At 40.4% G+C, this 14,659-nt stretch overlaps 2 protein-coding genes across 6 annotated transcripts; one reads left to right on the forward strand and one right to left on the reverse strand.

Moving 5' to 3' along the window:
- Positions 1 to 127: 127 nt before the first annotated feature.
- Positions 128 to 7,950, reverse strand: rbm17 (RNA binding motif protein 17). Of its 2 annotated transcripts, none has more exons than XM_034075230.2 (13): positions 7,737 to 7,950; positions 7,225 to 7,356; positions 7,023 to 7,139; positions 6,714 to 6,880; positions 6,323 to 6,435; positions 6,010 to 6,060; positions 4,941 to 5,073; positions 4,363 to 4,514; positions 3,764 to 3,811; positions 2,532 to 2,608; positions 2,362 to 2,460; positions 2,210 to 2,282; positions 128 to 380 (listed from the first exon to the last, which is right to left on the reverse strand). In XM_034075230.2, the coding sequence occupies exons 2-13, from the start codon at positions 7,345 to 7,347 to the stop codon at positions 277 to 279; spliced, it is 1,257 nt and encodes a 418-aa protein (XP_033931121.1). In that variant the 5' UTR covers positions 7,348 to 7,356; positions 7,737 to 7,950; the 3' UTR covers positions 128 to 276. The 2 variants fall into 2 exon arrangements, with proteins under 2 accessions (XP_033931121.1, XP_033931120.1); XM_034075229.2 differs by having other exon boundaries at positions 3,764 to 3,814; positions 7,737 to 7,948.
- Positions 7,951 to 8,451: 501 nt separating this feature from the next.
- On the forward strand, positions 8,452 to 14,076 carry il15ra (interleukin 15 receptor subunit alpha). Of its 4 annotated transcripts, XM_034075072.1 has the most exons (8): positions 8,452 to 8,618; positions 9,083 to 9,283; positions 10,551 to 10,595; positions 10,684 to 10,737; positions 11,581 to 11,691; positions 12,090 to 12,209; positions 12,299 to 12,371; positions 12,580 to 14,076. In XM_034075072.1, exons 1-8 carry the CDS (start codon positions 8,543 to 8,545, stop codon positions 12,647 to 12,649), a joined length of 750 nt encoding a protein of 249 aa, XP_033930963.1. In that variant the 5' UTR covers positions 8,452 to 8,542; the 3' UTR covers positions 12,650 to 14,076. The 4 variants fall into 4 exon arrangements, with proteins under 4 accessions (XP_033930963.1, XP_071057900.1, XP_033930964.1 ...); XM_071201799.1 differs by lacking the exon at positions 12,299 to 12,371; XM_034075073.1 differs by lacking the exon at positions 11,581 to 11,691.
- The last annotated feature ends 583 nt before the right edge of the window (positions 14,077 to 14,659 follow it).

Consider the following 14,659-nt stretch of genomic DNA (forward strand, 5'->3'; position numbering starts at 1 on the left):
TGCAGCGTTATGTCATGCAAAATGTTGAGAAGGAAACCAGGCTCCATGACAGCATGTGTGCAGGTTGCAAAGACATTTTCAACAAAAAACCATTGACAGTCCAAAGTAAAGAAAACAGTAAACTGGATGTCGTGCATACTCTTTATTTTGTCTCAACATAAAGGTATTTTTAATGACATTAATCTACAAGACGGAATCACCACTACATACTGACAGGTCACTGTTGTTCAGGAAATATAAAAAAAGTTTATATACACGTTGTGAGATGATGAGACGTCACACCTGCTCACCGAGGTCCAAAACCCGAAATTTGTCTAGATTGTAGAAGCAGGCCCTGACGATTCGCCCGCCGAAATAACGTCCGTTCAGATCCACCACGGCTACAGAGGAGAGCAGAGGTTACACTCACACTGATAAGGACACAGATTAACCATTTAACAACACACTTTGGTTCATATTTATTTAATAGCGAACCATTGAGTTGTTTCAACTGGTGTTTCATCAGAATGCCTTTTCTCACTGTATGGTTGTTGAACAGTGGCACACCGTTCAATAGTTTATTTAACCGTCAACGCTCTTGTTCCAAGTCGTTTCATTTGTGTGGAACAAACTGTCCGGGAAACCACAACTTAACATCACAAAAGTAGACGTGGCAATAAGGACAATATGACTACAGAGGCAGCAGACAGTAAATGCTGTCATAAAGTTCCACTCATCGAGGGGACCTTTGGATACAAAGGACACTGGACATACTCAGCGCTCAGTGTTGTGTCTCGAGGAAACGAACAAGCTCTTATTGCCACTTGGTGTACAAAACATGTTGCCGTGATAAGACGGTAGATTGTTTGCGGTTAGGCTCATTACATCATGTCAATGGAAACAGGGCAACATATTCTTTCAAAGGAGTGCATCAAACATGTCTGGAGGTCTTTGTTAGTGTGAGATGGCAGAAACCTTCTCATGGTTGCACGTTAAAAACATACCCTGCTGTATCGTCTATTTTACTCTGAACGGGAGGATGATTGACTAAATAAACATGCTGTACTGGAGAAGACTTGAAACTACAAATTAAGACAATAAAGTCATTAGAAACCAAGAGAGAAGTAGCCACATTTTCTCATAGTCTTCTACACAATCGTCTCGGCCATATTTAACTATTAATTGGAAGGAATCCCGGTTTAAAGGCCCTTCTGCATTGGCTTCACTTTTCAAACCCCTTGGTTGCTGCTTAAATTGCTAAATGTACTGAATTGATATAGAAATGTTCAATTATTTGCCATCACTAAAAGAGCGGTCACATACAGAAGTCAGCATCCACTCGTTCACACACATTCATCAGCAGCTTAAACATTGACCTCTCACTGGTGGACAACCACTCTTGCTACTTGAGTGCTACTTGATTTTTCAGCAAAAAGTAAAGAAATGTTTAGTCATCATCTGGAGAAATAGATCACGCTAAGCGGCTTGTTATGCATCGTTCCGTCTGTCCCACTTTCTGAGCGTGAGTGTTCTGGCCGTTCTGCCCCTGCTGCAGAGAGTCACGTAAGATGGAACACCACAGGGAGTCCCACCTTCATTCTGATCTGGGCCAACACATTTAGAATGGGTCACACTCTCACCCACAATATTAGAGCAGTTATACAAGGGTAATATGTAACAATGAAATCCTAAATGTTATGTCCATGGCCTAAATATTCAATTGATAATTATGAATAAGTCTGGAGTTGTTCCATAGACGATACACATGAGACTGATTTTTGGAACCCACAGAATGTTTTTTTTATACCAAAATGAGCTTTACTGTCTTGTAGTGTTCCCAGTTGTGAAACAAAAACCTTTCCCATGCTTTCAGAAAATCCCCCAGGCTGCTCTCACCGTCTCATCTAACACAAATCATCGTCTATGTATCACTTCCTCACTTTAAAGTGATGCTGTCACACATTTGAGTTCAAGTTTTTGGGGAGTCTTATACTAAAGGATTTACATATATGTATTTTGGAAGCATCCCCAATGAACTGTGTTTTAGAAATAAAAGTTAGCATTGTCAACAAAATGTCTGAGGTTCGGATAATACTGACATTTACAGCCATTTTGAAGCAACAGGAACTGACTCGTGTTCAAAATATTTGTAGTGTCTGGTGTGTCCAGGCTTTACAAAAACCATGTAAGTGGACCTCATGCAGGTGACTACAAAACAGGAAATACCTACCTTTGATGGCTGACTCCACCCTCTCAAACTCCAGAAATATCCGGACAGCGTCCTCATCGGGCACAACTGCGATCTGATAGGCGAAGAGGGCTTTGTGAGTGTCATGTAGTATAAACGAATTAACTGCACACTTTGTATTTCTCTTCTCTTACCTCAAAAATGACACATCTAACCACTTTGCCGTATTTCTCGCACTCTTCTTTCGTCTCTCCCTCCAAGTCTTCGTCCACCTCTCCTCTGCCCACCATGTTCTACAAAACAAACACACATTAGGCCTTACTCAGGAGACTACAGTATAAATCAAACACAGACACACACATACCCTGAGCAGGACAACTTTGGTGGGGTTTTTTAGGATCTCTGTGAGCGGGTTGGCATCTGACTTCTTGACATTGTCCCCTGGTTGGTGAAAAAAACGTAAACAACGGTCAAATGTTATTCTATTCAAAATAATATGTATATGTGGTGCTGAATGGAGTAATAGCTTATCATTTGTGTTGTTATGAGTCCAACACAAATGATGAATGACAATTTGGCAGATATTTATTCAAAAGCTGATTGTGAGCCCAACAGGAGTTTTCTGTCACGTCTGGCTGTTTTGTCATAGTTTAAACACTGCTTTTATGTTGTTATACTAACAATAAGCTGCAGAGGAATTGACTTGTTCAGAGGAACACAGAAAGTGTCCACATGTGTACACAGACAGTACATACTATTAGTCATCCTTTCAGCAGGTCCTTAGATAAACTCTGACTCATAAACTGGTAATCAGGAGCAACAATGTGTTCCTCAGGAGGGCGCTGACGTCCTTTAGAGAACAGTGTAAGAGTGACTGTATTCTCCTGTTAACTGTACCGTACAGCATACAGAGCTGATAACAGAAGTGCTGCTGATTGGCTGTAAATCCCTTCACTCGTAGTACAACTACAGAAGCAGTGAAAGCTAGGCAAAGACTGCAACTGGAAATAATGGAATTTCCATTGTTTTCACTTATTATCAACCCATTTCATCTCCAGTTTACATTTGAGTTCACACTTTACCTCTGAGGTAAGTTCTAAAATCTGGATCTTTAAATGAATTCATTACTTTCTGTAAGAAAGTTAAAGGGGCCCTATTATGCTCTTTGGGGGTTCCCTTTCCTGTAGTGTGTTATATAGGATTTTGTGCATGTACTGTAAATGGTCTGCAAAGGCTAACATCTTAAAGTTACCTGCAGAGGGAGTTTCTCTCCCACACACTCCCCCCCCCCCTGCTATGTTTTTCTTTTTTCAAATAATTTTTTTTTTATTATTGGTTTTTCAGTTCAATTATACTTAAAGTTCAGGATAATCAACTGTTAAAAACATACTGTTAAAAAAAAAAAGCCTCCAATAAATGGATGTTTTCAAAGTAAATGGATAATCGTTTTTAATAATCGTGATATCAATTATTGACCTTAATAATCGAGATTATGATTTTTGCCATAATCGAGCAGCCCTAACACACACAACATTTCTGAATAATAGCCTAGCATGGCAGTATACTAATAGGAGAGAAATAAAAGTGAAAGCAAACCTGAAAAGCCTCCTCCTGAAGTCTCAGGAGCACCTGGCTGGCTGGAGCCTGCTGCACACCACACACACACACACACACACACACACACACACACACACACACACACACACACACACACACACACACACACACACACACACACACACACACACACACACAACACACACACACACACACACACACACACACACACACACACACACACACACACACACACACACACACACACACACACACACACACACACACACACACACACACACACACACACACACACACACACACACACACACACACACACACACACACACACACACACACACACACACACACACACACACACACACACACACACACATTAAAACATGTAACTGATCCTGGAATGACACCATAACGCTCACTGGTGAAGAATGAAAAGTGATAAACTAAGAGTCAAAGCAGGTTACACACAGACACCAAACATAAGGGCTGGCACCAACAAATTAAAATGCTACTTCATACAGAGAAAAGATTTTGAAGGAAAGTCAAAACATTGGGCGCGTGGCCTCCAGCATCATGAGAGAAAAATGTCAGCAGAAACACGTAACGGTAGTACTTACGTTTTTCTGCAGCGTCTCCGATGATGATCTTTCCTCCTCTCTTGCTCGTCTTCTCCACAGACAGCGCCGTGCTGAGGCCCTGCTCGTGCTTCCCCAGGCCCTGGCCTTCTTTGAATCCATACTTCTGCATGATCTTATGGGCCACCGTACCTCTGTGGGAGGCGATATGGAGAAGGAGGATTTCAAAATGTGTGTTTGTTGTAATAATAAAGCTGTTTGTCGACACTTCAATTTATAGAATCATTATTGAGTCAAATAAGGGTTCTGTAATTTATGTTGATGCATTGTATCTATTAGATGGTAATGAAGCAATTGACAAAAAACTGTCCGACATACAGCTTTAACATGTTTACTCAGCATATAGGCTGATATGTTCTCGTGTGTGTGTGTGTGTGTGTGTGTGTGTGTGTGTGTGTGTGTGTGTGTGTGTGTGTGTGTGTGTGTGTGTGTGTGTGTGTGTGTGTGTGTGTGTGTGTGTGTGTGTGTGGTGTGTGTGTGTGTGTGTGTGTGTGTGTGTGTGTGTGTGTGTGTGTGTGTGTGTGTGTGTGTGTGTGTGTGTGTGTGTGTGTGTCACCCACCCCATGTTAGCGAGGAAGGAGCTGGTGGGTCCGGGTGGTGAGCGCGCTCGCTCTGAGTCTTCATACATCGGGGGAGGGATGGCGGCCTTTGAGCCTCTTGGGGGACGAACTTCCTCTTCGTAGCAGTAGGAGCCTACACACACAGAAAAACAAATACAATGTTATTTCTTTCGCGTTTATAATTTATGTTTGGTATTCCCATCAACCAGAATAAATACAAAAATAAATATCTGTTTGAATCCCGTTTTGTATTCTGTTTTTTTATATCACTGTGTGAAAAATTAAGGATGATACCGGAGCAAAGAACTCCACGCCTCTGTCCTAGTGATTTAACACTGGCATCACATGGTAAAGATACTTTAAACGGTGATGCTGCTGCCCTCTGCTGTACGCAAACTGACAGTTAACATAACCGACAAAGACAACAAATAAACGAACTAAAGCCCCTGCGGGTAACACTGATGCACGTGTATTACTAAAAAGCTCCATGTGTTTTGTACTCATGTCAGGGAACAAAACAAAGTTCAAGCAAAATAAGTAACTAACTAAGGGATAGTGTATCTCTGAGCCGTTTACATAGGATTGCTTCCTGGTCTATTTGATAGTCAGGGTTCATACACTTTTTCACCAATGATTTTCCATGACCTTTACCTAATTTTCCATGACCAAACAAATTACTCTCTCAGCGGTACCACTGAAAATGGTTTATTTTAACATGGAACAGGAAAATAAGGTATGAAACATGTTGTGCCTATCTAAAACAAATCCAATAGTAGGCTTACTAGCTTCTACACGCAGCTCAAATCTCACCAGCAAAATACCTCGACAGTTAAATGCCATTTTACGTTTCATTACTATACGATACAGTATTTATTATCATTATAGTATTACTATTTTGGCGATTAGATAAAATCTAAATTATATTTGATGCAACTTTAGTTACATTTCCATTACTTTTCCATACTTTGCGAAAAATATTGTTTTCCATAACTTTTCCAGGTTTTTAATGACCGTAAGAACCCTGATAGTCTGTGGTTTTAAATTTCACCACCTGCTAGATAACACATACCGTCCTTGTCCACGAGTGAAGATGGAGGGGCGATGGCTGCTCCACCTAAAGCTGAGAGAGAGAGAGAGAGAGAGAGGCAGGAGATTCATCACGTTAGAGAAGTTTGACACATCATTACCGTGACACACAGCGGGGCTACATGCATAGAAAAAATGATTAAGCTATTCATCAACGCTAAAATGTTTGACATGTATTTATATACATTCAGAGTGTAACCAAATAGAGCATGTCATCATTTTGGAAAAGTCAACCTTCAGACTCGGAAAATATCCAAGTAAAGTGAATATTTCTGTTATACAATACAAATATTCACTTCTTTTCCTCCGCTCTGCTTCATAGTCTTCCTCCTCATCTGACTCGCCCTCCGCTGCAGGGAATCGAGAGAAGCCACTCGGAGCTCCTCCCTCATGCCTGTCCTTCCTCTTCCTGCAACACAAGAACATCAAGATTTAAAAAGGAGCCCTGTCCTCAAAATATTCAGTCCATTAGACTCTCAGTTTCATACAAATTATTAATCCGTGACGAATAATAAAAACCACAGCCCTTTTCTTCGGTTGTCCCATGTTTGTTTCCACTGTCATTAATGTGAATAGTGTCTTGGCATAACTTTTGATATGGTTTGGCATCCATAGTTAGGCATTAACTGGACATGCTATGGCTTCAAGCCCGGAAACAAATGTACTGATTGACCGTCATGACCGTACTTTTCTCTATCATCGATCTCCTTCTGCCGCTCCAGCTCCCTCTGTCTCTGACGCTCTTCTCTGTGTCGCTTTACCACCTTCTCGTAGTCGTTTGGGAACATTGGATCGTACTCATCTGCCAATGGGATCAGCGCATCGCTAGAGGAGAAACCACTGGGCACGGTGTCCTGAAGCAAATATGTACATGTTGTGTGAGCAGATTGGGGGGGGTCTTTGTGCAGCTGCATCATAACACCACATCCCACTCAGTATCATATTACCACTAAGTATGTACTTTTTCACACTGTGGCTCAGGTTTGTGGTACGAACCTTAAGTCCAGCGGCAGCATGTGGAGGAGTGTCTATGATCTGTCTTTCATCAATGGAGCCTCCTCTCTTTAGATCAATAACCGGAGCCAAGACCGAGCTCTGCTTCATCCGCTGGGTCTACACACACAGAAATTGATTGTGAAATCTGCCATATAAATAAACTTGCGTTGCCTTGCAGTGCTCACATATTGCATGTGCCTACCTTGGCCTGGTTCAGAGCAGCCTTCTTCACTTTCAGCTGGGACTGCAGCAGCTTGAAGTTCTTGGACCAGCCTTCAGTCTTGGTGTCACTGGCACCCACACCGATCTCATCGTATAACGACATAGCTGTCTCCTGCAAACACACACACACACACACATTTCATTTGTGTTCAACCACAGCGTTAATGTATCTAAACTAGCTTCACATGCATCATTTTGCTCTGCAACACTTGGAGAGACATTGAGTCTGTAAGCAGCTGTCTACATGAGACGCTTCTCCATTTGTATTGTAACGAGGGTTTTATTAATTCAATGCATGGACATGTTAACTTAACGTTAGCTATATTAAAGAAAGCATTGTTTTTACTTAAAACTCAGGTGCAGGCAAGGAGAGACTAGACAAATATCAATGAAGCTAAACGTTAGCTAATGCTAACATAGCTACGTGACTGTCTACTCCTCAATTAAATATCTTCACAACAACTGTATTAGTTTAGCTTGTTTTCAACCTACCGGTTTAAGAAATGTCTGCACATTAACTATATGCCAGTGCCTGTAACATAAAAGAGTTTAGCGGCACATTTATTAAAGTTAGCTCCTCGCTGTACGAAGCGGAAGTCAGCAGCACAACAACAAAACTAAGGACGACAGTCAACGACATCATGGCGACATTCTGCTCTCTTCCTCCACCTAGCGGCTGGCTGACTCCACCACAATACACTTCAATGTCCAATAACAACTTTATGTTTAAAATGACGGCTCTGTGCAGCCCAATCACTTCTCAAGGTGGATATGTATGTTTTCGACTAAAAAAGGGGAATGTATAATTGCAGCAAAACATGGCGTACCACTTGATCAATGGATTTGCATACTGTAGCCATGTATGTATAGACTGTAGCCCAGGGGTGCCCACACTTTTTCAGTTTGGGAGCTACTTTTAAAATGACCACGCCCAAATGATCTACCTACAGGGCCGCTCCTGCCCAATCTGTGACCTGTACGTCAATTAAGTGGCGAATGCCATAGTAAGGATGGATGAAAGGCTAACTTTGGAGAAAAAAAAATCTCACTTTGCTCGCTTCAAAAGTTGAGCAATGTTCAACTTTTGAAGCTTCGACGGAAGCGTCAGCCAATCAAATCATATGCCAGTACAACCTCTAGCCAATCAAACCGCGTGCTTGTGTGTCCGGGGCGGGAGATTCATGTGATTGGTTGTTGGTCGCGGGAGTGCCTGTGAAAGTGAAAGTGAGTATTGACAGCAGTGAGGATGGTCTCTTCTTGTAGATGGCTACTCCTCTTTGAGCAGATCAGATCATCAGATGGAGCTGGACTCCTCTTCACTAATCTGCCTCACGGTGCTTTGTCTGCTCGGAGCTGCAGAAGTCTCCAGCCTCGGTGAGTGCACAACAACAATTCTATGATCTCAAATCCGAGCGATAGGGACCGGACGTGAACTGGGGCTTATTTTTATTATTATTATTATTATTATTATTATTATTATTATTATTATTATTATTATTATTATTATTATTATTATTATTATTATATGTAATATTTTCCCTTTCAGCTTGGATCCTTTTGCACTCTTTTAGGCAGTGTTGGAAGAGTTGTTTACTTGTGTTCATTTAGGCATACTGTAAAACAACCTATGGATTTACAATAAAGCAAATATCATATCATTACAAAAGATCTGCATAACTGTATCAGGACTCAATCACATCTGACACACTGTTTCTGAAGGACTTTTTCTATATTTCTACAAAGCTATTACCTTTACTATCTGAAACTCACTTATAAAAGTTGAAGCATTTGAAACGTCTCTTTTGTAATCATGCAATCACACAATGTCTATCTTCCAGAAAACAACACTTGCTGTCCAGATATTCCCGAAGTGCCTAGAACTAAACGTCCCGAGGTCCCCTGCTTCAAAATTAACAGCACATTCCGATACACGTGCATAGATGGCTATGTGAGGAAGTCGGGAACCTCTAATCTCCTCAAATGCAAACATAATGGCATCATTTACACCCCCTCCACAGACGACATATTTGAGTGTATACGTAAGATTGTTTTTTTTCGTCTTTACATTTGTAGACACACTGCATGCAATCAGAGCAGCGTAAACTGAACACAGATAGTTTAACTTGTGAAACTGGTATGTAAGAAAAGAGAACTATAGTGTGCATGTCTGTAGGATGCATCATATGTGATATAGCATACAGAATTGTATTTGAATAGACAGGCCATACTTCCAACTGCATGTAACGCTAACAAACCTAGGTCCCAAATGATTCAAATGTCTGCTGTTCAACACTAACAATGCAGTGTGAACACTTGGACTTGACTTGAGCCTGGAAATGAAAAAAAAGCAGTGAAAGCAGCATTAAGAAGGAAGCCACCTCTTTAGCCTGACACATACAATCAAACACACAGTTAAAATGAATGATGTAGCCACTGAGGCACACTGGTATGTATATCAATCGTCCACATGCCAACTACATTTGATTTCTAGTACTAGAGTCTCCAGTCATACGAAGAACAGACATGACAGGAGAAGTGCTGCTAAACAGCACGATGTATTGGCTGCAACTCAACAGATTTCTTAATTTAAATGTCTCTGTACTGCAGCCTATTTTCCAATGTAGTCTGGTTTTGTAGAAAAAGAAGTGGGAGTATGTAAAACATGGTGATGTATTTCTTTTGAAATGTAGATATGATATGTGTACGAGACTATTTTAAACACCTTACACTAATATAATACATCTAAAAGCAGACGTGAAAATAGAAATGGAAGCATCTTTTTCTACACACCACCCACAAACTTCCATCCAGCTTTCCCCATATATAATAATTGTTTCCAGAAACGGACAACTCCTGGTGGCCCATAGACCATATATCAGGATATAACTGAAGCCTGGTCAGTGCACAAGCTGCCTTTTATTGAATGTGTGGCTTTTATTACACAAAACCTGTGAGGACTGTACTATGTCGAACTATGATAGAAGAAATAAATAAATAATTTGATGGTTGGGGTTGGTCGAAGATAGTTTCCAGATATATATAGCAGGGCGGGAAGAAACGGGGGTACATTTTAGACAAAGAGCAGTATATCATCCGCGTACAGTGTGAGGTACTCTGAGCGTTAGCTTTGAAACTAAAATAGAAAGTGTTTTATTTCCTTCACCAGGCGAAACACACGAACAGGTTACATTGTTGGAAGGGTAGGGTGCATTGTTTTTGACAGTGATAATGACAATCCACAATCCTTATCATCTTTCTGGCTTTTTCATGCTCTCAAGTTTCAACTTGTTATTCGTGTTTTTTCAGTTGACCCAAAGAGAACCACAGCACACGCCAAGAGCACAGCAACAAGTAAGTGTATACTCCAAGTGCTATGTTTCAATGTGAGCTGGACAGAAGTGTGTGTTTCACATTTATGAATAATGCTCTGATCTTGCAGCGGGACACACCCATGTCCATATCCCCCATGAATCCACCGCTTCCTCCATAGTCAGTGAGTGACTACTATACTACAAAAATACTAACAATAAAAAAGCACTAATAATGGAACTGAAAGAGTGACATATATACATAGAAAATGTGTGTGTGCAGCAGTGGTAATAATTAGAAGCAGTAGTAAAGTTAGTAGTAATAAAATCAGCGGAAGGTTTATCAGAAGCCATAATGTACTGGTAACATTGCATTGTAGGAGTTACGGTTGAAATGAGTACCAACAAAATCAACACAAACGTAAGGAAAACCATTGCTACTTAACAGAATACTTAGCTCATTCTAATGTATTCTGAGTAAGTACTTTGCTCCATGTTTAAATTAGTGGGAGGGAGGATAAAAGAGAGGGTTCAATATTTCAATGCAACATTCATGAAGTTGTTGACAGTGCCCCTGAGACATTTCAGGAGCATGATAGTCGTGAGACCAAACTGGTAATTACATCTGACAAACTGTGTTAATTGCACAACATCATTATGATCTTATGATCACGCAGATACATGTTATCGGGTTCCTGTGTAGTCGGGAAATGTGGTTTAGAGGCAGAGGAAGCACGAATGTAACTGGAAGTCAAACATGATTCAAGATACTATCACTCGTGGTTACACTATGGTAGCAAGTGGAGGAAACGGCCATATGCTTAACATAAGCACTTATAACAGTAGTATGAATACTAATATATTAAAAAAACAAATTCTGGCGTGTGTTTTTTACCTTTTGTTATGAATTATGTGGCATATTATATGAAAGTATTCAACGATTCTTACAGTTTCAAGGTTAAAAAGAATGGCGCAGTCATCTCTAAGCAGTATTAGTAGAAGTAAATGTATTTGGTTATCCACATCAGCTTCCCGGAGTCCTCAGACCAGCCAGAGTATACAGCCGTCAGCCCCCCTGAGTGCAGAGCCCACCTCCAGCTCCACCTTTTCCTCTCCTGCCCCGCCCGGATCCTCCCAGGGTAACCTGCTAACCAGTTTAACGGCACTGCATGTTGCCAACAGTTGCTCTCAAGCCCGGGCCTGTATCTGTTAGACTTCTGTAAAAGATAAAAAAATTGAATATTATTTATTATGTTGCATGGCATTTATTAAGATAATCAGTTACAATAAACACATGAATAATTTGGGATATTTAAAAAAATACTTTAATGTTGGATCAAGCCATATATCCATTCAGAATCTATCCTGTTAGATAGAAAGGTTGGACTTTTACACATTACGCTCAACCATTGTTTTTTTTCAAACATACACGAAACAGCATTAGTTGTAACTGTACCTTGAGGACATGATCCTTTCTGGACTGCCTCATTAATAACTGAGCAACAGGGGAATATGATAATTTTTTCTTCCACACCAGGGGCGGTAGATTCCATGCCAGGGACCAAAGCATCCACATCGCACGGCACACTTTCCACCACGACTGAGGCGTCCAACAACGGGACAATTATTCCGGGAATGCTGTCCTCCACGGCCCCCAGTAAGTCACTCTACCCATTTGTGCTAGCTCGTGGTGGTTGCAGCTTGAGAGCCAGAAAAACATTATTAGTATTACTCTCTTATTGGCAGGACTTGTGATCGGCTGTGTTTCACTGGTGATTTTCTGTGCTTTGGTGGGAATCAGCTTATTTTTCTATAAAAGGTAAGCATGCTCACATACCTCTGTGTTTGAATGTGTGCAATTATGTCCCAGCAAACTGTTTCATGTGATGAGAAAACTCAGATTGAGGCATGACACTGCAGAGAACAAACAGTTTGCGTGTTTATCCATCATAGCAATTTGGTTAAATGTCCAATTATGGACTTATTGTACTGCTTATGATCCCTTTACTTTTTCCTTCATGCCGTAGGAGGTCCAAAAACGAGATCCCTCAGCAGACCGATGAACGGATACCCATGAAAACGGATCCACGTGACTGACAGGAGAATGGGTTGTTAGACTGTGTAAATCACATATAATGGCTGGCTCCATGACATGTTGTATGAAGTTAAACTGACTTTTTAATGAGCAGTTCTCAACCAAAGATTTGATCTTCATCTGAGGAACTTTAATTGTTGAAGACTCTGTGATCTTCTGGTGCTACAAGATGTAGATGTATGTTGCTGATATTGTCTTCAAATCCCATGAAATTACAAAAAGAAGCAATTAATCAATTCCCAACTACAGGTATGGTGTGTATAGATCTTAGTGCCTTGTGCCAGAGTTCCATTGTTCTGTAGAAATGATTGAAACACATAAGTGGGCCGCACCAATAAACAATGATCACATTAGCATCTAAAAAAGGCCCTTACCAAATTTCACAAAAGAAAAACCTTGCTTAAAACCGCAGTTCCCAGTGGTTTATGGGAAGCATTCAGCCATTTTCTAAAGACAGAGAAGAAGGTAGGGAACCAACTTGTCCTTCACCCCATGATCTGGGAGTCAGCACTGCAGGCTAAGAAGCTACCCAAAGGGCAAAATGCTAACTACGATAGGCTAATTTTAAGGGCGAAAGTAAGATGTGCCTTTATTTTGATATTCATATCTGTGGTCATCCGAGTAAGTACAGTGATACAACTGTCAAGTAATATCTGAGTAGCTTTTTATGAGCTTGTAGAAATGTAATTGTGTTGAATGAGCATATGATATTGCCTCAGGTCACTGAATCCTATCAAAACCGTATTGTGGCATACTTTGTTATATCAGCAAATATGGTATCATAGTCCAATAAATAGATTTATAGCTTCAAGATTAACTCGTGATTTACTCTCCAACTATTTAGCAAACGTAGCTTAGGGAACGCCTATATTTCTTCATCTCTTATCTGTTTTACTCATCTGAAATGCTAAGCCTGATGTTATTTGTGTAGCGGTTGCACTGAACAAAGACCGTCAGCAACCTATTGTCACTTAAAAATGTGGTCCATCCATTACAGGACACAGTTTATCTTATTTCTGAGATTTTTGCAGCCACTTTGGTAAAATGAAATTAACAGAATATTTGTTTCCTCTAAGAGCACCAAAGCATTACATGAAAAACACAACAGCAGGTTCAGGTCTGCGAATGAATAGTGGGAAAGTAAACAATTCCTATATTATAAAAAATAAAGCGGTTGACACTTATGTAATCTCACTCTAAAGCTTTTTATGTATGCCTCCATGTAAAATGTGCAATCTAAAATATTCAGCTTTTTTGCTATGCTTATGAACTTTTCTTTTTCATACACGTGTTTCCTTAAAGTATTATTGATCAGAAAAAAGTCCTCTTATCAGGGCAGCTTTAATTATTGAGATTGTTGTGTTCCTGTATCTCTTGTTGCGCTGCTCTGTGCATTTGTATAATCATTAAAGTATTTCTTTTTAAAAAACGGTCTATTCTTGCTTATAACGGTTTTAGTACAATGAGTGACGCCGACCCGCTCTAGAAGAGGAATATCATGCTTGTTTATATGTTTCACTTCTGCAGTTCCTAAATGTAACTTCACTATGAAGTCATTTAAAAATATCTGCCAGGCAGCATTTAGCCTGGGTGTTTCTCAATCGCGAGGATGCTGGCTTGGTAGTCACGTACTTCCAAGTCACTTCCTTCAGAAACGAAGCAAGTATACTTCCAAGCCACGGCTTCGGAAAACGAAGAAGAATGGAACAGGCTAACAAGTGTGTCACTCTGTGTCACTAACGGTTTCAAACTGAAACGAAAATAAATACCTCACGATGAATTATGAACTTGCTTTACTTTCACGGAACACATTTTTGGTGATAACAAACAAATGTAACAAAGTAACACATTTACCAACACATGTTCTACGCCACTATACTTACATTTAAATGTGTGCTGCGTCGGTTCAACAATTCTCCGCAAGGGCTTTTGAAATTGGTCCGTGCGCAAAGCATTGTGGGGATTTTAAGGACGTGAAGTCTACCCATGTGCAGCCTCGAAATGTCCCCCAA

Source organism: Pseudochaenichthys georgianus, chromosome 23, assembly GCF_902827115.2.
Source record: "Pseudochaenichthys georgianus chromosome 23, fPseGeo1.2, whole genome shotgun sequence".
NCBI lineage: Eukaryota > Metazoa > Chordata > Actinopteri > Perciformes > Channichthyidae > Pseudochaenichthys > Pseudochaenichthys georgianus.

What these genes read in the sequence shown, in the direction of transcription:
- rbm17 (XM_034075229.2), bottom strand. Translation starts at nt 7,347, where the DNA reads ATGTCGTTATACGATGAGATCGGTGTGGGTGCCAGTGACACCAAGACT. An exon ending in TCCTTCCTCGCTAACATGGG is followed by an intron (nt 4,515 to 4,940) that starts GTGGGTGACACA and finishes CGCCTCCCACAG; the next exon opens with AGGTACGGTGGCCCATAAGA. An exon ending in CGGAGACGCTGCAGAAAAAC is followed by an intron (nt 3,815 to 4,362) that starts GTAAGTACTACC and finishes TGTGGTGTGCAG; the next exon opens with CAGGCTCCAGCCAGCCAGGT.
- il15ra (XM_034075072.1), top strand. Translation starts at nt 8,543, where the DNA reads ATGGAGCTGGACTCCTCTTCACTAATCTGCCTCACGGTGCTTTGTCTG. An exon ending in CGACATATTTGAGTGTATAC is followed by an intron (nt 9,284 to 10,550) that starts GTAAGATTGTTT and finishes GTGTTTTTTCAG; the next exon opens with TTGACCCAAAGAGAACCACA. An exon ending in CACCGCTTCCTCCATAGTCA is followed by an intron (nt 10,738 to 11,580) that starts GTGAGTGACTAC and finishes TATCCACATCAG; the next exon opens with CTTCCCGGAGTCCTCAGACC.